This window comes from Chrysochloris asiatica, unplaced genomic scaffold, assembly GCF_000296735.1.
Source record: "Chrysochloris asiatica unplaced genomic scaffold, ChrAsi1.0 scaffold00214, whole genome shotgun sequence".
NCBI classification, from domain to species: domain Eukaryota; kingdom Metazoa; phylum Chordata; class Mammalia; order Afrosoricida; family Chrysochloridae; genus Chrysochloris; species Chrysochloris asiatica.
In genome coordinates this window covers 596,551-620,128 of record NW_006408732.1, presented here as the reverse complement: position 1 = coordinate 620,128, position 23,578 = coordinate 596,551, and the positions used below count along the sequence as shown (strand labels likewise).

At 35.9% G+C, this 23,578-nt stretch overlaps 1 protein-coding gene across 3 annotated transcripts in view; it reads right to left on the bottom strand.

Moving 5' to 3' along the window:
- The window catches only part of ANTXR2 (anthrax toxin receptor 2), a 242,129-nt gene that overhangs the window by 72,785 nt on the left and 145,766 nt on the right, over nt 1–23,578 (bottom strand). Inside the window, exons 13-16 of one of the 3 annotated variants that reach the window (XM_006872892.1) lie at nt 14,300–14,344; nt 11,870–11,962; nt 3,704–3,871; nt 1,461–1,541 (exon numbers count right to left, since the gene is read on the bottom strand). In XM_006872892.1, the coding sequence (XP_006872954.1) occupies nt 1,461–1,541; nt 3,704–3,871; nt 11,870–11,962; nt 14,300–14,344 (387 nt within the window). Of the gene's footprint in view, nt 1–1,350; nt 1,542–3,703; nt 3,872–11,869; nt 11,963–14,299; nt 14,345–23,578 lie in introns of those variants that run through there. The other 2 variants (XM_006872894.1, XM_006872893.1) reach the window with 2 other exon arrangements.

Here is a 23,578-nt window from a genome sequence, read left to right as displayed (position 1 = left end):
GGATCTATCATACTGAAGAGGATGTAGTTGCCAGAAACAGAACATCAGATTATGCATGAATTTAAACAGGCACAAATTTCAACATAACAACTTTCTATTAGCCACTATGATCTGGTAATAAAAGAGGCTATTTCATAAATCAGTTTATTATCTCTACATTTGGCCCTACTAGAGAGTAAATGATGATCTGTTAGGAATAATACAGATAGATTTTCCTAAATTAGATTTCTCAAGTAGTTATACTTGAGATTATTAATTTTAGGATGAAGAACTTTTTGTGTTTTAACCACCAAACTAGAATTTTATAATACTAAATAATTTAGCTTGTCACCATAAGATAAATTTTAATTCCATACATTTTATCCTTTAAAAAATAGTGTATTCCACTTGAATGAATATAAAAGATTCTAAATTGTTAAAAAGGAATGATGATTGTGTTGATTCAATGAAAGAATCCTAACATTATGAAGAGTATTAAGTCTCTGGACCAAAATTATCTATTGATATATGTTGTTTTTGTTGTTAAATGCCGTCGAGTTGGTTTCAACCCATAGTGACCCTATATAGGGTTTCCGAGGAGCAGCTGGTGAGCTTCAACCACTGACCTTGCAGATCAAACTGACTTTGCAGTCCAGTGCAAAGTCCCACAGCACCACACCAAGACTGATATACAGAAAAGGTTTAAAATACTTTTTGCTTAGATTGATACAATAGGAAATAGTGCTAATACATTATGGAAATTACAAGTCTCTCTAGTCAAATGCCTAAAATCAAATAAACCTCAAATGGGCTTTCTTTGAAAGAAAAATAATAGTATAATCAGTTTGAACCACAAGATCAGTGGTTCAAGGTCACCAGCTGTTCCTAGGAAACTCTATAAAGGGTTGCTATGGGTCAGAACCAACTCGATGGCACTTACCAACAACAACTCGATGGCAAATAACAGCAACATACTGATGTAATGCTTTGTAACTTAGAAAACATTTTCATATATTTAGAAAATTAGGTTGCATCAAGGCAGAGAAGTAAATTTTTGTACCTAAGGAATAAAGAGTATTCTAAGGAAACTGAGGTTCTAAGGCCTTTCCTTATGCCATTGCTAAATAAATACTAGAGAAAGATTTCAACTATTACCATTCTGTCCTTCCCACTAGGTAAGACCTCAGAACATAATGACTTCTAAGTAAAAAGTTGATGCAATGATGTGCTTGCTAAAGTGTGAGTACACATGTCCATCATCAGTATGTATTGCTTGAAAAGGGATTGGAATTAAACTAAAACTTAGGATACATTTCAACATAAGATAATAATTTACTCTAAGTACCCTAATAGGAATTTATACCAAAGCAGTTCCTTCCTCAAGTATAATAAGAGCTTTAAGTTATTTTTTATTCCTATTTCAATACTTCATTATATTGACCCAAGACTCGGTTCTTTCCAGCATATGCCCACATACAAACCTCATCTCCTTCCTGAGGTCGCATCAAGGAAACACGGTCGTATTGTCGCCGCAACAAAGCCCAAAGTGCATCAAGACGGCCCTAAACAGAAAAGTAATTTATAAATTCCCAGGGAATGTACTCAACCACTGCTTGCTGAATAAATGAAAAATTGAAACAAAGCAACTGAAATATAACTCTATTTTTGCCCTTTTACAATTAAACTAAAATAAACAGATAAATAATTGGGTGTTCTTGTTGTCAAAATTGTTTGAATGTAAAGTGAGTGTCTGTTACTTGATCAAACTTTACTTTTATTCAGTCTTAGCAGGATTTTTTAGTTTGTTTTTTGCTTGCTTGCTAGTAATTTTTTTTCTTTAAGAAAATTGTCCCAAAATTGAAGTCTCTCAAACACTTCCAATAACACTGAAAATTGATTCAACACTTTTGGGAGCAATTTGATGATATCTATCAAGAGTTTTTAACATGTCCATGCCTCTTGGGTTCTATAATTTCATTTCAATGAATACATTAAAAAAAAAAAAAAATCAGTATGCAACTACTCTGCTACTATCTTACTTTTGGTATTCAAACCTCTCCTAATGTCTTGCTTCAAAAAGTTATAGTTATGGTTGTTTACTTAGTCCATCCATTTCTCTTATATTCTAAGTCTCATTCTTGGATCAGGTAAACTAGAGCTCTGTTGTCTTATATCACACTTATTTTGGCTTCCTTTAAAATTGTCTGTTTTTCAAATTGTACTTGGCCATTTACCAGTGGCCCTTTTTGAGCTAAAACATTTTCTATCATATATAATGTAAAAAGATTGTTAGAGAAGACATTGTCTTTTATCCTGTCCCAGGAAAATATGTACCTCATACAAACAATTTTGAAATAAGTTTTTTAATCTCATAAAACTATGAATGATATCACAACTTTGTTATGGTAAAGTTTTATATTTTTATATTTATGTAGTAAGTTATAGTTCATAAAAATATAAAATACAAAAGAGATATTCATTGCAATGTTATTTATAGCAGGTTTGCTACAGGAAATTAAATAGACAAAAATATGTTAATTGTGTACAGAGTCCTGGTACATAACTGAAGGTTGTAGGATAAGCATAAGCACTGGACTGCAAGGTCAGTTTGAACTGAAAGGTCAGTGGTTCAAACTGATCAACTGGTCCTCAGAAACCTATATGGGGTCGCTGTGAGTCAGAACTGACTCGACGGCACTTAACAACAACACAATTAAATACAACAAGTTTATAACAACATTGACATATTCGTTTCTTAAAATCCAATATGTGAAAAAGTGGAATAAATGAGTTTTGGATAGAGCATGATCTCCATTATAGAGAATGTTGTTGTTACATACTGTGGAGTCAGTTCTGACTCATAGTGACCTTGCAAAGGGTTTCCAAGGCTGTAAATCTTTACAGGAGCAGAAAGCCTCAGCTTTCTCCCACGGAACACCTGGTAGTTTCAGACTACCCACCTTGAGGTTCGCAGCCTGATTCGTAACTACTACACTACCAGAGCTCTTTATTATATAGAATATTCTTTCTTAAACTAGGATAATATATTGACAGTATTGTGAAATGATGCATAAATATATATTCTTCCTTCCTGAATAAAAATATTTTAACTATTATATTAAAATTTTAATATAATAAAGTATTTTTCACATTGTCTTATTCAAGTAGTCATCACATTATTTTATAATAATTAGGTAATAAAGACCATGTGGAATTCACTAAAGCATGGATTGTTGTTGTTAAGTGTTGTCAAGTCAGTTCTGACCAACAACAACCTTGTATGGGGTTTCCAGGCTGTAAATCTTTACGGAAGCAGAAAGTCTCATCTTTCTCCCAAAAAAAAAAAACACAGATAACAAATACCAATAAAGATAATTAGTAATCTAAAATCAATCATTGATTTAAATGTAGTCCTAAACTTTGAACTAAGTTCTTCAATTATCTACCCTACACAGTCAATTTGGAGTCCTGGTGTGGCACTGTGGGCTAACGTGTCACATTGCAAAATCATCTGAACTGCAAGGTCGGTGGTTCAAGCTCACCAGCTTCTCCTTGGAAACCCTATACAGGGTCACCATGGGTTGGAATCAACTCGAGAACACATAACTACAACTGCAACTATTCAGTCAACTATTTAGTTATCCAGATAAATTGGAGTACAGGATCTGAAAAAGCTACCATATCTACAGGCTTATGCTAAATTGCATGAAATTTGTACAAGTACCTTAATTGGTGTGTACCACTTTGTCTGAGGAGGCTGGTGTATGGGTTTGGGCCTCGGTGGTCTAGGATTAACAGGTCCCTCTGCTTCTTCAGGAATCGTCACCACAGCATTTTTAGCTTTTTCTAGCCTTGCACCTTCCTCAGTGGATCCTTTATCACCCCAACGAACCTTTAAAATAAAAGATAAATACAGGTATTAGATACACAGTAATATATGTGAAACAAAACAAAATTTTATTTAGCCTACGGTTCTTTGGTCTACAATGTCATAGTGAAAAGACATTAACTAGGTATTAAAAAACAAACAAACACAAAAACAAAAACAAACTGCCATAGAGTCCATTCTACCTCCCAGTGACCCCATCCATGTGTTTTAGAGTAGAAGTATGTTTCATAGAGTTTTAGTGGCTGACTTTTTAGAAGTAGATGACCAAGCATTTTTTCTGAGGTACCTCTGGATAGAATTAAAAAGCCAACCCTTAGGTTAACAAGGAGCATTGGTTGTGCAGTGGGTTAAGTATTGGGCTGCTACCTCAAAGGTTGGTGGTTGGAACCTACCAGCTGCTCTGAGGGAGAAAGATGAGACTGGCTGCTTCAGTAAAGACTGACAATCTCACAAAGTCAAGAGCAGTTTTACTCTGTCCTGTGAGGTCACTACGAACCAGAAGCCACTCAACAGTAGTGAGTTTGGCTTTTAGATTTTAGGTTAGCTACACCAGGACTCTTCCTGATTAGGTATAATAATTACACATTCTTCTGATATTTAATACATTTCTCACTACTCCTTACCTGGAGTCCTGGTGTGGCTCTGTGGGCTAATGATCTAGACTGCAAAGTTGGTTTGGACTACAAGTTCAGTGGTTCAAGCTCACCAACAGCTCCTTAGAAACCCTATAAAGGATTGTTATGGCTTGGAACTGACTCAACGGCATTTGACAACAGCAACAACTCCTTATCTATTTAATACTGAGATCCTAGAAATGAGTTCCTTCATAAATTGTTGTTTTTGATAAAGGTTGTCCAGTCATTTAAAACTCATAGTGATCCTGTAGAGGGTTTCCAAGGAACAGCTGGTAGGTTTGAACTGCTGATCTTGTAACTGCTGATCTTGTATAATGCATGCAATTAATTAAACTTGAAGCAACTATTTTTCCATAGTTACAAATGTGGAGTTAATTAGTCTACACAGGAAATGCATGAAGTTTGTACTTTTCTAATTGGGTGTGTTCCCTTACTAGGTAAACCAGTACCTAAAGATACTTGATAATACTGGGATAAACTGATGATGACTACTATGATGATAATTAACATTTTTTCAGAAATGCAATGAAAATATGGAAGTACTTTAGCAAGACAGAACACTGTCCAACTCACTTGCTTCAGACACATCATCAAGGATCAATTACTAGAGAAAGACGTCATATTAGGCAAAGTAGAGGGTCAACCAGGGTGAAGAAGACCCTTGGTGAGATAGATTGGCACAACGGTTGCACTAATGAACTTGAACACACTGTCAATGGTGAATATGATGAAGGACCAAGCAATATTTTGTTCTATTGCATGTAAAGTTGCCAGAAGTGAAGTCCAAATCAACTTCATGGCAGATGTCCATCTATCTACTTAATCAGTACCACTCTCTCATTTAATCCACAGAAAAACACATAATGAGATAGATATCACATTTGTTTCCAGATGAGGAAACCAAGGCACAGAGAGTTTATCGATGTGCCTAAATCACACAGTTAAATAATAGGACAAGTTTGAACCTAAGCAGTCTGAACGGGATTAAAGACTTTCAAACAGGTTTAATTTTACAAACTCATTTCATACGTAGGAATTGTTTCTCCTTTCAAACTTTTCTTCAAATTTCAAGGCAAAGTCTGATTTTGACGCTTAGTCTTTGGAAATAAAAAAAAATTATAAATATTTTTTCTTTACTTTTATATAAAGTAGCATTTGGTCTTTATTAGATCTTGTGTTTATACACATGATTATTTAGTATATGAATTTTTCATTACGTTAGACAAATTTGAAAAGACCCTATTTTGAAAAGAACTCAGGCCAAGGAACACCACAAATTTTAGAGACTCTCCTTCTCTGAAAATTCCTGATGTTGAAAATACAGAGTCTGATAATTATTTTCTTTATTTTGCAAGGAACAGAAATTGGGGTTAACTCTGAGCCAAACTTTTTTATGCAGTCCCTGAAGAATGGTACGGTTCAGGCAGATGAAAGTTGGAAAGTCCTATGAAAACCAAGGGCATTTCCAAAGACCACAAAGATAAGGCAAGTAGAACTCTAAAAGGAAATAAGGAGGCACACAGTGGCTCGTCATACTGCAGTGATTTCAACAAAGGAAAAAAAAAAATTCAAGGCATTTTAATGACCTGACTTAGTGGGCTGGGGTACAGATGATCAATGATCATAGCAAGAACTATTCACAGCTTTTTGATAAGACTTTCTTAGATGTTTTAAACTACAACTTAAAAAGGGGCTTTCAATTTTAAGTGGACCCTATTGAGTCATTAAAATGTATCTGTAACTTTCAGTATGATCAGTGGTACTAGAATGTTCTTTATGAGGTTGTTAAAATTGTTTTAAACACCATTAAACCTTTAGAGCTACGTAGTTGGCTTTCTTTTCAGAGAAATGACCTTCTCTTTCAAATCACAGTAGCTTCACCTAGATCGAAGGGGTGGGCGTGGGGGTGGGGAGGGATATTCCACCTGTGGTCCGTTTAAACCCTCAAAATCATTTGATCTGATGCTGTCAAGGCAACCACAAGCGGTACTCAAAATTCAATAAATCTAGGAGGTGTTTCCACACCAGCATAAATTTATATTAAGTGATGTTATAAATATCCAAATGGTCTTTGGCAAGAAAAGGTTCCCCACCCCTGACCTAGATAAATGAAAACTTATAAAATCTTTAGATACAGCAAAATTAGATTAAAACTCTAAAAATAATATACATATCTTTGAGATTGCAAGTCTCAGTTTTAAGGAGGAAAAAAAAACACCACCAACAATAAAAGGAGACACATAATGAAAAAAACATATACATTTCTAACTCAGAAAAGTAAACACAAATAAAAATATAAGAAATAATATTTATATCTTTTTAGAAATGATAGATTAAAAAAAATGTATAATCCTACTTAGGTGTCCCAGTTGATAAAGTAGTTGTTGTTAAGGACTACTGAGTCAGTTGTGACTCATAGTGACCCTAAATAGGATTTCCAAGGAGTGGCTGGTGACTTTGAACTGTCGACCTTGAAGATCAAACCAACCTTGAGGTAAAAGGTTATCCTACAGCACCACACCTGATAAGGTAGGGATAATGGCAATCATATTCTTTTTGCAACTATTACTAGCAACATTCTCAGACAAAGAGCACAAAGCTAGATGAACTAGAGTTACCCAAAGTGCCTTTCTAAGGACTCAACAATCAATAGACAATACTTTTAGAACTATAATTGCTAAGAACCTAAAGGAAAAAAAATTGAGTGAAATCATTTATTAGTTCATGAGTTAATTTTTTCATTACCATCATCACCACCACCACAAACAATTCTCACTTACTAAATCTCTAAGACTAAACTCAGAACTGCTTTAAATGACTAGTCTTTAGTTTTCACAAAACTCTCAAAGAGTATATATATATACACACACACACACATATAAATTTGTGTGTTTTTAACTTGACCACATTGAGATACTAAAAATAGTGAAAAAGTAACAAGTATAGATTGCTAAAGGAAGACTCAGATGAATTAATATATCTGGCTTTGTATTATGGAAAAAATTAAGTGTAAGTTTGATAACAAAATTGACATCTAAGTTCATCCAATTCTACTTGACTTTCATTATTAAACAATGAAATCTTCTAATTTCCTGATCATATCTGAATGACTATAGAGTTGTATCATAAAGGAGTAGTTTCCAAATTAAGAAAAGAAACTGAATTAGAAGTTTCACACTGAATTAGAAGCAACACACTTGAAGTCATGAGATATTATGGGTGAGTTAAAACGATAGCTGTTAACATTAACTCAAATCCAGATTTCTGAAAATTGCCATTACTGTAGTGGTGGTGGTGGTATGTCATCGAGTTGGTTCTGACTCACAGCAACCCTGTATAGGGCTTCAGAGGCTATAAATATTTATGGGGGCAGAAAATCTCATGATTCTCCCACAGAGCGACTGGTGGATTCAAACTGTTGATTTAGCAGCCCAATGCATAACTCGGTATGCTGCCCGGGCTCCTTTCCATTGCCATAATGTTTAAATATTTGATTTTAAAAAGTAAGAAAAAAACCTAAGTAAAATTCCTATACTATCTTAAAATCATAATAGTTATGATCTGCTCTTTAATTCAGATTTACTCATACTTTCTGCAATTGCTTACATTTTTCCTCCAGTTCAAAATCTTTTTTTTTAAGGAAATACTTCCCAAGTGTGAATAATCATGCTTTTACTTTATTTTATTTCTTGACTATTTAAAAGTCAGGAATTTCCCTCAATTTTCCATTCCATGCTCTGTTCCCATTCTGTTCTCACCAAAGTCACTAGAAACAACCAATTTATGCATTTGAACTAGACATACCCTGAAAACAGACTTCTTCTGTTTTCCCACTCCAAGTTCAAATAAGTTCACATTAGAAAAATTGTAATAACACTAATTCTCAATTTCAGAATACATGTTCCTAATAAATCTTTCTCAGCCATATTTGAGAAATTTATTTCAATAAAATTTAAAAAAAATATATTATGTCTATTACTTCCCTGTATAATGTCCACATTTGCTTGTCCATTTTGCTTTCTTATTCATATAAATTGTTAGAACAATCCTTACAATTGAGTGAAAATTAGCCAAGGTTCACATGGGCTAACAGTTGTTGAAAGTGTTTGAATATTTTTCACAAATTTTCCTTAATAGGTAATAGAGTCAGGAGTCCTGGTGTGGCGCAGTAGGTTAATGGCACCAGACTGCAAAACGGTTTGAACTTCAAGGTTGACAGTTCAAGCTCACCAGCTGCTCCTCAGAAACACTATACAAGGTCACTATGGGTCGGAATCAATTCAACAGCACTTAACAACAACAACATGGTCAGGAGATCTTATTTCACATATATGAGTAATAACTCTTGAAACTTCAAATGGAATGGGATTGAGCCCTTGGCTCTCTTGCTTGTAAACTAATAGCATTCCTTTTAGTTCAGGATTTATCTAGGAGCTGAAGCTTACTTTACCCTTTAATTTAGAAAGAAACCTCAATCTTTGGAACACTTGCATATTGGACAATGAAAAAGCAGACATTTTCTTTTTCCTAATATTTCAGTGGGAGTATTATTCATGTATTTTGCATTAACTAACACATCCTTGAGTCATGGTGTGGCACTGTAGGATAAACACTGGACTGCAAACTACAAGGTTGGTAGTTCAATCCCACTAGTCATTATTGGAGATCACAGAAGTGTTCACAGTAAGTTACAATGGACTTGATGCATACAACAACAACATAAACTTGCCTTCTATTTGTTATGTATTTTACATGTGTAGATTTCAAAATGGAATTAAATCTATTATTCTGAGTCTGAAGTATGCATGCTCATTTTCAAATAAATTTTTAAAAAACAAAAAATCTAGAAACTAGATCTCACAAACCTGCTAACATTTTGTACTTTATACAATCAAGTCTTCTACCCCTTACATAAATTTTTTTATAAACAAATTTTGGAATGAGACTGAATAAAGGTAAATCGTGATGGATAGTATCTAATACTATTTATAATCTTTTTTCCATCTAGAAATATCTGATCCACTCTTTCTCTATGCCTCCAAACCTAGAATTTTATAACAACGGCCAGAAAAATGGTCTTCCTTCTATGTCAAACACCAAGAGTTAGATTAACAAGTGAACCATATTGTCTTGTACTGTTTGATATTCTCAATTACCCACATGTAAGCATATAAGCAATTTCTTCTCCAAAAGACAAATTTTATAACTTTCTACCACCAGCATTTAGATATGGCTTGTTGAAAAACAAACACTTGCCTCAAAGGATATTTAAGTGATAAAGTGCCACAATCACAGAGGAAGTATGTACTAATTGATGATTTAATGTGGTCAGGAAAGTAAGAATCACTGTCAGATGACTTGAATAAATACTTAGGAAACAACAATCATGCTAAATGTGTCTGGATCTCTTATGGAAAGTACAAACATTTATTGTGAAAAGGGGAAGCTCGCCTTGTGATGCTGAATTGTACTGAAAAGAATAACTTAAAATGGTTGTTGCTAATTAACTTATTGATTTTTGATGATAGTAATGGGAAAAAGTAAATATAGCAGTAGAAAACATGTAAAATGATTACAAGACACAGTAAAATTTCTTATCAAGAAATGAAATTAAAGGATAACTGGTGTGGCACTGCAAAGTCATTTGAACTGAAAGGCCGGTGGTTCAAGCTCACCAGCTGCTCCTAGGAAACCCTATACAGGGTCGCTAAGGGTAGGAATCGACTCAGTGGCACTTCACAACAACAATGAGGGAAATTGTGATGCTAGACGTTATCACACTGGTATTTCAAATACCAGCAGAGTTACCCAGGGTGGAGAGGTTTCAGTGACTCTTCCAGAATAAGGTTAAGAAGAAAGGACTAGTGAACTACTTCTGAAAACTGTTGTTGTTAAGTACTGTCAAATCAGTTCCAACTCATAACAATCCTATATCGGGTTTCCAAGGAGTGGCTGGTGAGTTTGAACCAACAACCTTGTGTTTCAAACCAACCTTTGAGTCCAGTGCTTATCCTATAGTGCCATACCAGAATGCCAATAGAAAACTGTTGTTGTTAAGTGCCGTCAACCCTGTAGAGGGTTCCCAAGGAGCGACTGGTGAGCTTGAACCACCAACCTTGCAGTTCAAACTGACTTTGCAGTCTGGCGCATTAACCCACAGCGCCACACCAGGACTCCTAATGGAAAATTAGCCAATGGAAATCTTCCAGATCACAGCAGAACACTGTCCGATTGGTTTACTGTGGATGCATCATCAGGAAGAATCAATTGCTAGAGGAGGCCATTGTGTTTGGTGAAGTAGAGGGCCACAGAGGGTGAGGAAGACCTTGGGTGAAATGGTTGGCACAGTAGCTACAACTATGGACCTGACCCTGTTGATAATCATAGTAAGGATGAAGCAGGACCAAACAGCATTTCATTCTATTGGACTTAAGATTACCATTAGTTAGAGTCATCTCGGCAGCTATCTCTTTATCTAATGAAGAAAAAACAAAAAAAGCCTGTATTTGTTTAATAAAAAAAATTCAACATACCCATGAAAATATTTCTCACATTGTTTCTTGGGATGGGATGGTAACAAATCCATGCTGTTGTTAACGACTCAGAACTGGCAATTACTGTTTATTTTTTAATGAATTCATCACTTTGAAGAATATGTAGTGTTGAGAAAAAGCTCTTTTGATTTTGAAAATATAAAATTTAGAGTTCAATTTCAATCAAATAAATTATAAATGACATTTAATACTGAATATAGCAGATCTTGTTGTTGCTGTTGACGTTAAGTGCTATAGAGTTTGGTTCCAACTCATAGCAACCTTGCATAGGGTTTCCAAGGCTCTTTAAATCTTAGAGGGAACAGAAAGCCTCATCTTTCTCCTGTGCTAGAAGTTCTTAGGGATAACAGAAAGCTGTTAAAAGCCTTAGTTGTGGTTCTTGTATAATTATGATCAAGTCATACACATACTATTGAATATCTGAACATGTTCTCCTCAAATATTAGAGGGTCATTGGATCTTTTCAAAGAAAAGCACTGTAGCAGCTTCAAGTGGTTGACTTCCTCAAAGGTGACATTCTCTGCAGTAATCATTTCCAAAATAATAAGAAAAGCCCTAGCTTTATTTTGCCCTTTGGAATTCAGTGGTCTTATCAATGCAACTCTTTGACTAACTAAGACAGTTGTTCTTGAACAGATTCAAAATGGCAAGGCTGATTCCACCGAAAAAAATTTCCTAGAAAAGAGTCAGTGTTAAGTAAAAAAAAAAGGAAACTAAGAGACTGAATCATAAAAAGAACTATTTCCATGACTTAATAGTGCCAGAAATACACATTCCAGATTGTCAGCTTCTATTTTTTAAATTATACTAACCTCCATTCTTTTTATTCCACCAACTCCTCGACCACCATAATAGGAGGCATCCACAGTTGGCCATTTCTTGTTAGGCAATTGCTCCTCTTCCTCCTTTGTAGGTACAATTAAAAAAAAAAAAGATTAATTTCTTAAAATACTATTTATTTGAATTCCATTTAAACATCTTTCTAAATAATTCAATTTAAATGTAAGGCCTATAGTACATTTATATCCAAAACATGTGAAATGCATGCATTTATACTGATATGTATAGACTTCAACTGGAGTTCTAGACAATATAAGGATTTTTTTCCCTCTTTGATATTTAGGATTCTTCTCTATTCCACTCCTATGTGGCAAGCAGTTGCTCCTTAACTGTGAGTATCATTATCTAGTACTCGCTTCATATTTAAAAATATAAAGCATAACAAATAGGACAGCACATCAAGAATCATTTAAATCATCAAAGCATCTGTAATTTGGAACTCTTTGAAATTTGAACTAAAAAATAAGCTGTCAAGAAACTTTGAAAATGTATAGGAAAGTACATAGCATAGTTCATACTGCTAAAAATATTTTGTCAAGTAAGTAATATAAAAGCAACAATCATCTTAAAGCAAATATTAACAATTTAAATGGCCAGATATATGAGGATAAGTAAAAAAGTATTCCTATAAAGCCATATAAACATTTATCCAACAAAAATATGGAAATGTGAAGTTACTGTGTTTCTTGACAGATCATCCATCTAGATATACATCCATCTAGATGAGCTCTGGTAGCGTAGTGGTTACGACTTGGGCTGTGAACCGCAAGGTCAGCAGTTCGAAACTACCAGCTGCTCCGCGGGAGAAAGATGAGGCTTTCTATTCCCGTAAAGATTTACACCCTCGGAAACCCTGTACAGGGTCGCTATGAGTCGGTTCCGACTCCACGGCACATAACAACAACAACAACAGATAGATATACTTCTGAAGGGGTGTTCCCATCTTTCTAAGCTTTTCTCTAAAGAATTCTGTGTTGTTAGAGTTGTTGTTGTTGTTAAGTGCTATCAAGTCGGTTCAGACTCATAGCCATCCTGTATAAGGTTTCCTAAGAGCAGCTGGTGAGCTTGAGCCGCCAACATTTTGATTCAAACCAAACTTGCAGTCCAGCACATTACCCCACAGTGCCACAACAGGACTCTGCTATTAGTTTCACCATGTCAAAATGGTAGTTTGGGCATCCTCGAGGGACTGAAATCAAGCTCCTTTTACATGTTCTTTGAGTTTGGGGAAAAAGAAAAAGACTGAAGTGGTAAGATCAAGATCACGGGTGAAGGGTGAATAGAGTAAAATTTTCCAAGGAAATTTTCATAGACTAGCCTTTGTTACCCTTGAAGAATAAGCAGATTTATAGAAAAAAATTCCTTGTTGTAACTTTTCTGGCCTTTTTCTCACCAACGTAGCTTTCAATTTTCTTAAAACTTCTTTACTAATAAGTCCCTTGATAGTCCTGTGTCTTTAAAGAAAATCTATTACGATTTCTCTATTTTTTTGTTGTTGTTGTTAAGTGCTGTCAAGTCAGTTCTGACTCATAGCAACCCTGTATATGGTTTCTGAGGAGCAACTGGTGAGTTTGAACCACCGATCTTGCAGTTCAAACCAACCTTGTGGTCCAATAAATTCTCTTGCAGCACTACACCAGAGCTCCATTTAGAATCCCAAATAACAGTTGTCCAAACCTTCTCTGTCTTATATTGAATTGAAACAACAGATTCCCTCAGAAGCCACTGTTCTGATCAGACCCTTATTTTTATTTTGTGTGTATGTGTGTGTGTGTGTGTGTGGCACTGTAAGGAGACTAGTGATTATTGGTATAGCACTGCAGGATAAGTTCTAGACCATAAGTTCAGTTGAAACTGCAGAGTCAGCTGTTCAAGCTCACCACCCACTCCTCAGAGACCCTGTACAGGGTTGCTATGAATCAGAGCCAACTCAATGATACTTAACAACAACAACAAAGGAGACTAAGACAAATGTATTAACGTGAGAGCATGTCTGTTCACATAGTAATACATTTAAACATGTTACAGAGAGATGTTTAAACATGTATTATTTGAAATAAACCAGTGCATGTATGAACTAGAAATCTAGTAGCAATACTTTTTGACTTCTCCTCCTATCTCCAACCTTTTTCTAAAATGAAATAAAGGGCTATTGAGCTACTAATATATGTATTTCCATAAAATTTATATTAAAGCCTTTATCCTTATGGTCAGTCTGCTTTTTAAAGGAATGAAAGTCCCATTCCTTTATAGCACATGGGGGAAAAAAAAAGGAATAAGACTAACAATTGAATCTTATAAATTCTAAAGTTAATATGTATCATAGTCTTTCAAAAACTCTAATTTTGATATTATTTAATTATATAAATATAGGAAAAACATTATGATACAAACCACTTTACCTCTTTTGGTGCAGGGGGAGGTGGTGGTGGCGGATCCTTGATTACCTGTACAAAAACAAAAAAAAACATCAAAAAAACACATATAAATACTTTAATGAAAAGAATGTATACAAATAATTAGATTGGTAAAGCACTGTGGTAGATAGAAAGCTATTCCCCAGTGAAATTTGTCTCTCAATATTTGTTTCTCTCTTCGAATCTGGCTGGGAGGGCCAGTGACTAACTCTTGACTAGCAGAATTATCAGTTCATGACTTTGAGTTAATGTCAAAGAAGCTTTTAAGCTTTTCCAAAGTCACAAGGGTCCACAAATTTGTTCATTTGTCCTACTGTAGTGGCTTGTGTGTTGCTATTACGATGGAAGCTCTACTATTGGTATTTCAAATACCAGCAGGGACACCCATGGTGGAGAGGTTTCAGCAGAGCTTTCAGACTAAGACAGACTAGGAAAAAGGAGTAGGGAGTCCACCTTTGAAGGATTAGCCTTTTGATAGCATTAAGAACTGCAGCAGAACTTTGATATGGTGCTATAAAAAAGAAACTCTTGTGTTGAAGGCACTCAAATTATGACTAAAGAGCTAACTCCTTAAAGTAAAATTATCTTTAATGATATAGATGTAGCACAGCTTTGGGGATGCTAATTTTGTAAAATAACCAGAAACAGTTGCAAACATCCATTAATAATAAGAATGAGGAATGTACGAACTTTAAATCTAGAAAAATTAGAAAACATCACAAATGAAATAGACTAAATAAAGATGGATATTCTAGGCATTTGTGACTTGAAGTGAACAGGTACTGGCCATTGTGTATCAGACAATCATGTGGTTTATTTTTCCATTCAAGAGTAAAAAAGATGAGGGACTCTGTCCAGAGAAGCAGTGATACCAGAGATGGAGGCAGAGCTGATGACATAGAGAGATAGAGCAACTGGGGACTTTGGATCTGTGAGGGAGAGGGTTTATGTGTTGATGGCCAGGGGGCAGGCTTGCAGGGTGTACCCTTTGGTTGCTTGATGATACATGTGGGGAATTGTAATAATTGTGCAGCAAAGTAGGATAGAATAGGGCTGGTGTTCTCCCATTTGAAGAACTATCTTGAAATATAATATTGTCTGTGACAGGGTAATATACAAATGTTACAAGGAAGATCATTTAAATCAAGTCTTATTAAAACACCAAAGCCAAAGGTAATAAAATTGAAGCATTCTACCAACTTCTTCCATAAAAACTGCAATCTTGGAAACCCTATACAAAGTTGCTATGAGTTGGAATCAACTCCATGGTACATAACAAAAATAACAACCAAATTCTTCAGTGTAAAATCGATCAAACATGTAATAAAGATACATTGGTAGTCATGGGTGACTGGAATGTGGAAGTTGGAAACAAAGAGGAGGGATCAGTAGATGGACAATATGGCATTGTTCACAGAAATGGCGCTAGAGATCTCATGATAAAATTTTACAAGACCAATGACTTATTCATTGCAATTACCTTTTTTCAACAGCATGAAAAGCAAGTATGTAGGTTTTGCTAGAAGGAATATACAAGACTCAAACTTACTACATCTGTGGGAAGAGATGTTGTTCTTGTTGTTGTTAGGTGCCATCAAGTTGGCACCGACTCATAGTAAACCTATGCACAACAGAATGAAACACCGCCTGGTCCTGGGCCAACCTCACAATTGTTGCCACACTTGAGCCCACTGATAGTATAATATTGACAATCCACCTCTCTGGGGGTCTTCCTCTTTTTCTGTGACCCTCTACCTTACCAAACATGATATCCTTCTGCAGCAATTGGTCCCTCATGACAATATGTCCAAAGTATGAGAGACAAAGTTAGGTCATCCTGGCCTCCAAGGAGCACTCTGGCTGCACTTCTTCCAACACAGATCTGTTGGTTCTTTTGGCAGCCCATGGCACTTTCAATATTCTCAACCAACACCATAACTCAAATACATCAATTATTCTATGTTCTTGCTCATTAATAATCCAGCTTTCGCATGCATATGAGTTTATTGAAAATACCATGGCATGGGTCAGGCACATCTTAGTCCTCAAGCTGACTTATTTGCTCTTCAATACCTTAATAAGGTCTTGTGCAGCAGATTTGCCTAATGCAGTATGTCGTTTGATTTCTTGACTGCTGCTTCCATGAGTGTTGATAATTGATGCAAGAATGAAGTCCTTGACAACTTTAATCATTTCTCCATTGATAAGAATGTTGTTTATTGGTCCAGTGGTGAGGATTTTTTATTTCTTTACATAGAGATGCAATCCATACAAAAGGCTGTGGTCTTTGATCTTCATCAGTAAATATTTTAATTCCTCTTCACTTTCAGAAAGCAAGTTTGTATCATCTGCATATCGCAGGTTGTTAATGAGTCTTCCTCCAATCCTAATGACACGTTTTTCTTCATAGAACCCAGCTTCTTTTCAGATTATTTACTCAGCATACAGGTTGAATAAGAATGGTGAAAGAATACAACCTTGTCGCACACCTTTCTTAATTTTAAACCATTCAGTGTTCCCATGTGCTATTCAAACAACTGCCTCTTGGTCCATGTACAGATTCGTCATGAGCACAATTAAGTCTTCTGGAATACTCATACTTCGCAATGTTGTCCATAGCTTGTCATGATTTACACAATTGAAAGCCTTTGTGTAGTCAATAAAGCACAGGTAAACATATTTCTGATATTCTCTGCTTTCAGCCAAGATCCATGGGACATCAGAAATCATATCCCTCGTTCCACAGCCTCATCTCAATCCAGCTTAAACCTCTGGTAGTTCCCTGTCAATGTATGCTTGCTGCTGTTTCTGTATTACCTTTAGTAAAATTTTACTTGCATGGGATATCAAAGAGATTGTCCAATGTATTCCGCATTCCATCGGGTCACTTCTCTTTGAAATGGGCACAAATACGGATCTTTTCCAATCAGTTGGCAAGATAGTTGTCTTCCAAATTTCTTGGCATAGATAAGTGAGTGCCTCCAGTGCTGCCTCACTTTCTTGAAAGATTTCAATTTGTATTCCATTAATTCCTGGTATCTTGTTCTTTGCCAATTTCTCCAGTATACCTTGGAATTTTTCCTTCAGTATCATTGACTCTTGATCATATGCTACCTCTTGAAATGGCTGAACACCAACCACTTCCTTTTGGTACAGTGACTCAGTGTATTCCTTCCTTCTTTCTTTGATGCTTTCTACATCATTCAATAATTTGCCCAGAGAATCTTTCAATAATGAAAGTCGAGGCTTAAACTTTTTCTTCAGTTCCCTCAGCTTGAGAAATGTTGAGCATGTTCTTCCCTTTTGGTTTTCTGACTCCAGATCTTTGCAAATTTCTTTGTAATATTTAACTTTGTCTTCTCGAGCTGACCTTTGAAATTATCTGTTCAGCTCTTAGACCTCTTCATTTCTTCCATTTGCTTTAGCATCTCTACATTGGAAAGCAAGTTTCAGTGTCTCTTCTGATATCTATTTTGACCTTTACCTTCTTTCTTGTCTTCTTAATGACTTTTTGCTTTCTTTATGTATAATATTTTTTTATTTTATCCCACAACTTTTCTGGTTTTCGGTCCTTAGTGTTTAATGTATCAAATCTGTTCTTCTGATGATCTCTAAATTCTGGTCAGATATATTCTAGGTCATAATTTGGCTCTCAATGACTTGTTTTCATTTTCTTCAGCTTCAGTTTGAATTTGCATAAGAGCAAATGATGGTCTGTTCCACAATCTGCCTCTGGCCTTGTTTTGACTAATGATATGGAGCTTTTCCATCACCTCTTTCCACAGATGTAGTCAGTTTGATTTCTGTGTATTCCATCTGGTGAGGTCCATGTGTATAGTCATCTCTTATGCTGTCTAAAAAAGGTATTTGAAATGAACAAATAATTGGTTTTGCAGAATTCTATCATGCGATCTCCAGCATCATTTCTATCACCTAGGCCATATTTTCCAACTACTGATCCTTCCTCTTTGCTCCCAACCTTTGCATTCCAATCACCAGCAATGATCAATACATCTTGATTGCATGTTTGATCAATTTCAGATTGAAGAAGTAGGTAGAATTCTTCTATTTCATCCTCACTGACTTTTGTGGTTGGTGCATAAATTTGAATAATAGCGGTATTAACTGGGCTTCCCTGTAGGTGCATGGATATTATACTATCACAGACAGCGTTGTACCTCATTACTGATCTGGAAATGTCTTTTTGACAATGAATGGAATACCATTCCTCTTCAATTTGTCATTCCTGGCATAATAAACCATGTGGTTGTCAGATTCAAAATGGCCAATATCAGTCCATTTCAGATCCCTAATGCCTAAGATACTGATGTTTATTCATTCCATTTCATTTTTTATAATTGTCAGTTTTCCTAGATTCATACTTTGTACATTCCATGTTCTGATTATTAATGGCTATTTAGAGCTGTTTCTCTTCATTTTGAGTTGTGCCTCTTTAGCACATGACAGTCTTGCAGGCTTTACTCCCACAGGCTTTACTCCATTCACATCATCATGGTCAACTCTACTTTGAGGTGGCAGCTCTTCCTCAGTGGCATTTTGAGTGCCTTCCAACCTGAGGGGCTCATTTTCTGGCATTATATGTTTCTCTGCTGTTCATAAACTTTTCAGTGACTAAATATCTGGAAGTAGTTCATCACTCCTTCCTAGTCTGTTTTCATCTGGAAGCTCATCTGAAACCTGTCCACCATGGGTGACCCTGCTGGTATTTAAAATACCCATGACATAGCTTCCAGAATCACAGCAACTCGCATGGCACCACAGTACGACACACTGACAGATGATTGGTGGGAAGAGATTATGGAGAAGCTTACTATCATCAGTCAAATTAGACTGAAGCTGAAGAAAATTAAAACAAGTCAACGATAGCCAAAATAAGACCATGAATATATCCAACCCAAATTTAGAGACTATCTCAAGAACAGATTTGACTCACTGAACATTGACAGAAGACTAGAGAAACTGTGTGATCACATCAAGAACATCATACATGAAGAAATCAGAAGCTCATTAAAAAGACAGAAAAGAAAGAAAAGACCAAAATGGATATCAGAGTAGACTCTGAAACTTGATCTTGAAGGTAGAGAAGCTAAAACCAATGGAAGAAATGATGAAGTAAAAGAGCTGAACAGAAAATTTCAAAGGACAACTGGAAAAGACAAAGTAAAGTATTATAATGAGCAAAGAACTAGAATTGGAAAACCACACTCAGTATTTCTCAAGTTGAAAGAACAGAAAAAAACACTGAAGCCTTTAGTTGTAACATTGAAAGATTCTATGGGCAAAATAAGAGTCCTATCATTGTGCTGTATGTAGGACAAGTATTGGACTGCTAACCTCAAGAACATGGTTCAAACTCACCAACTGCGCCTCAGAAATCCTATACATGTTCAAAATGAGTTGGAATCATCTTGATGGCACTTAAAACAAAAATTAGCAAAATAATGATCAATGCAAACAAAAGAAGATGGAAGAAATATACAGAGTTACTGTATCACAAAGAATTGATCAATATTCAACCATTTCTGGAGGTAGCATATCACCAAGAACCAGTGGTACTGAATGAAGAAGTTCAAGCTGTACTGAAATCACTAGCGAAAAAGAAGTTTTGAGGAATTGACAGAATACCAATTTGAAATGTTTCAGTAAGCTGATGCAACACTGGAAGCACTCAATAATTGATACCAAAAATTTGGAAGATAGCACCAGGACAACTGAATGGAAAAGATTCAGATTTGCACACATTCCAGAGAAAGGTAACCCAATAGAGTGAGGAAATAATCTAAAAACTCATTAATATCACACACAAGTAAAATTTTGCTGAATATAACTCATAATTGGTTTCAGAAGTATAATAGGAAACTGCCAGAAACTCAAGTCAGATTCAGAAAAAGGTAGAACAAGGAATATGATTACCAATATTTTTTTCAAACATAATGGCAATTGGAAGAAAGCAGAGATTACCAGAAGAAATATCTATTTATACTTTATTAATTATGTAAAAACATTTGATCATATGGACTATAGCAAACTATGGGTAACATTTTAGAGAATGGGAATTACAGAGCACTTAATTGTGATCGCACAGAACTTGTACATAAACCACGAGGCTATTGTTCAAACAGAACAAAGGAATATTGTGGAGTTTAAAATCAGGAATGGTGTGCTATAGGGTTGTTTGCTTTCACCATACTTATTTGATCTGTATTCAACAGTCTCTGAAATGTTACCCATAGCTTGCTATGGTCCATATAATCAAATGCTTTTGAATTATTAATAAAATATAAGTAGATATTTTTTTTCTGATAATGTCTGCTTTCTTCCAATAGCCATATGTTTGAAAATACTTATTGGTGACGAATAGTGACTATAGCCTTCAATATGTCTGCACCTCAATGTAAAGAAAATGAAAATCCTCAAAACTGGATCAATGAATAGCATCATCATAAACAGAGAAAAGACTGAAGTTGCCAACAACTTCATTTTTCTTAGATCCACAATCAACATGCATGGAAGCAGCAGTCAATAAATCAAGGACATATTGCATTAGGCAAATCTGCTGCACAAGACCTCTTCCAAGTGTTGATGAGCAAAGGTATCAGATTGAGAACTAAAGTCCCCCAACTCAAGCTATGATATTTTAAATTTCCTCATATACACATGAAAGTTGAAGAACTAATAAAGAAGACCTTAGAATAATTGATGCATTTGAATTATGTAAAAGGTGAGAATACTGAAAGTACTATGGACTTCTAGGAGAACAAAAAAATCTGTCTCAGAAGAAGTGCAGAAAGAATGGTCCTTAGAAGTGAGTTTGCTGAGATTTCCTGTCTAGTACTTTGGGCATGTACCAGTCCCTGGAGGAAGACATCATGCTTGATAATGTGGAGAATCAGCGAAAAATAGGAAGACCCTCAACAGGATGTGTTGACACAGTGGTGATAACAATGGGCTCAAATTTAACAGCTGTGAGTATGTTGCAGGATTGAGCAGTGTTTCCTTCTGTTGTGTGGATTACTAGGAGTCAGACTGGCCCCAAAGAACCTAACACAACAACATTCAGTTTGTATCCTGAGCAAATAATCTGATAAACTGAATTATATGAAGAAGAACACAACATCAGGATTGAAGGAAGGCTCAATAGTAACCTGTGATATGCACAAGACACAATCTTCCTTGCTGAAAATGAAGAGGACTTAAAGTACTGATGAAGATCAAAGAATATAGATTTCAGCATGGATTACAACTCAATCTAAAGAAAACAAAATTCCTCACAACTGGACCAACAAACATCTTGATACACTGAAAAGATTGAAGATGTCAAGGATTTCATTTAACTTGGATCCACAATCAATGCTCATGGAAGCAACAATCAAGAAATCAAATGATGTATTGCATTGGACAAATCTGCAGCCAAAGTCCTCTTTAAGTGTTAGAGAGCTAAGATGTCACTTTGAAGACTAAGGTGTGCCTGACCCAATCCATGGTATATTCAATCAATTAATATGCATGTGAAAGCTGAGCAATGAATAAGGAAGACTGCAGAAGAATTGATATGTTTGAATTAAGGTACTGGCAAAGAACATTGAATATTTTTGGAATACCAGAAGAACAACAGATCTATCCAGGAAGAAATATAGCCAGAATGTTCTTTAGAAGTGAACATAGTGAGATTCCATCTCAAGTACTTTGGACATGTTATCAGAAGGGACCAGTTCCTCAAAAAGACATAATTCTTGGTAAAGTAGAAGGTCAGTGAAAAAGAGGAAGATCCCACAATAAGATGATTGACACAGTGGCTGCAATAATATTTTAGGGCTGGCTCAGCCCAGGGCAGTGATTTTTTTCTGTTGTTCATGGGATGGGGTCACTATGAATTGAAGCAGACTCGATAGTACCTAACAACAACAAGTCATAATGAGTTGGAATCTACTAAAGGGCACCCACCACCAACAACTGCTCTTTTGGAACATTCACTCTGGGGAAACCCAGCTATCGTTAACAGGAATTTACCATTTGACCAACTCCAAACCACATAGTTTTTTTAAACCTCAATGAATATCACACACAGAGGCTACATGGTGGGAGAAACTTGGCTAGGCCATGGCTGCTTTAGCCATTCCAGTTAAGGTGCCAGACATGTGAATGAAGAAATCATCTTGTACAGCCAGTCGAGCTTTCAGATGACTCCAGTCCAATCACATGAAAAATCCACAAATGAGAATCTCGAATCCAAGCCAAAACACCCACAGATCTTTGAGAATAATAAATTGTTGCTTGAAACCATTTAATTGAAGAACCATTTGTTAGGCAGCACTATAGAAGCCTATACTAGTACCAGGTACCTGCCTTGGAGTAAATTCAGATTCCTGGCAAACCCATGTGCAACAGAGTAAAATTGAGCTTCACAGATAAGCAGCACTAATTATTTATGAAAGTCCTTCGTATACATTGGTTCATGTCATCATTTTATTCTATGATACAGATGAGAGCAGTAGATGTTCTGTGGTAGAATTCCCACGTTATCTGTGAGATATCTGGTTCAATTCCTGACTTTTCTGTTGTTGGGGGCTTGGATGTTGCTATCATGCTCAATAGGTTTTAGAGGCGAATTCTGGCTGTTCTTCTTCCAAGATAGATTTATCTGTTCTTTTGGCAGTCATTGGTACTTTCAATATTCCTCACTAGCACCATGTACCGATTCAAATGTACCGATTCTTCTTCAGTCTTCCTTATTCACTATCTAACTTTCACATGCATATGAGGTGACTGAAAATACTATTGCTTGGGCAGGCACACTTTATAGTCCTCAAACCAACATCGTTGCTTTTTAACACTATTGCAGTTGTTGTTGTCAGGTGCCATCGAGTTGAAACCAACTAATAGCGACCCCATGCACAGCAGAATGAAACAATGTTCGATCCTGGGCCAACCTCACTACCGCTGCCACACTTGAGTCCATCAACGATGCTACCTGGCCAATACATCTTGTTCAGGGTCTTCCTCCTTTTCTCTGACCCTCCACCTTACCCAGCATGACATCCTTCTCCAGTGACTGTTCCCTCCTGACAATATGTCCAAATTATGAGAGACAAAGCTTAGCCATCTTGGCCTCCAAGGAGCACTCTGGCTGCACTTCTTCTAAAACAGATCTACTGGTTCTTTTGGCAGTCCATGGCACTCTCAGTATTCTCCTCCAACACCAAAACTGAAAGCCATCAATTCTTCTACGATCTTCCGTATTCA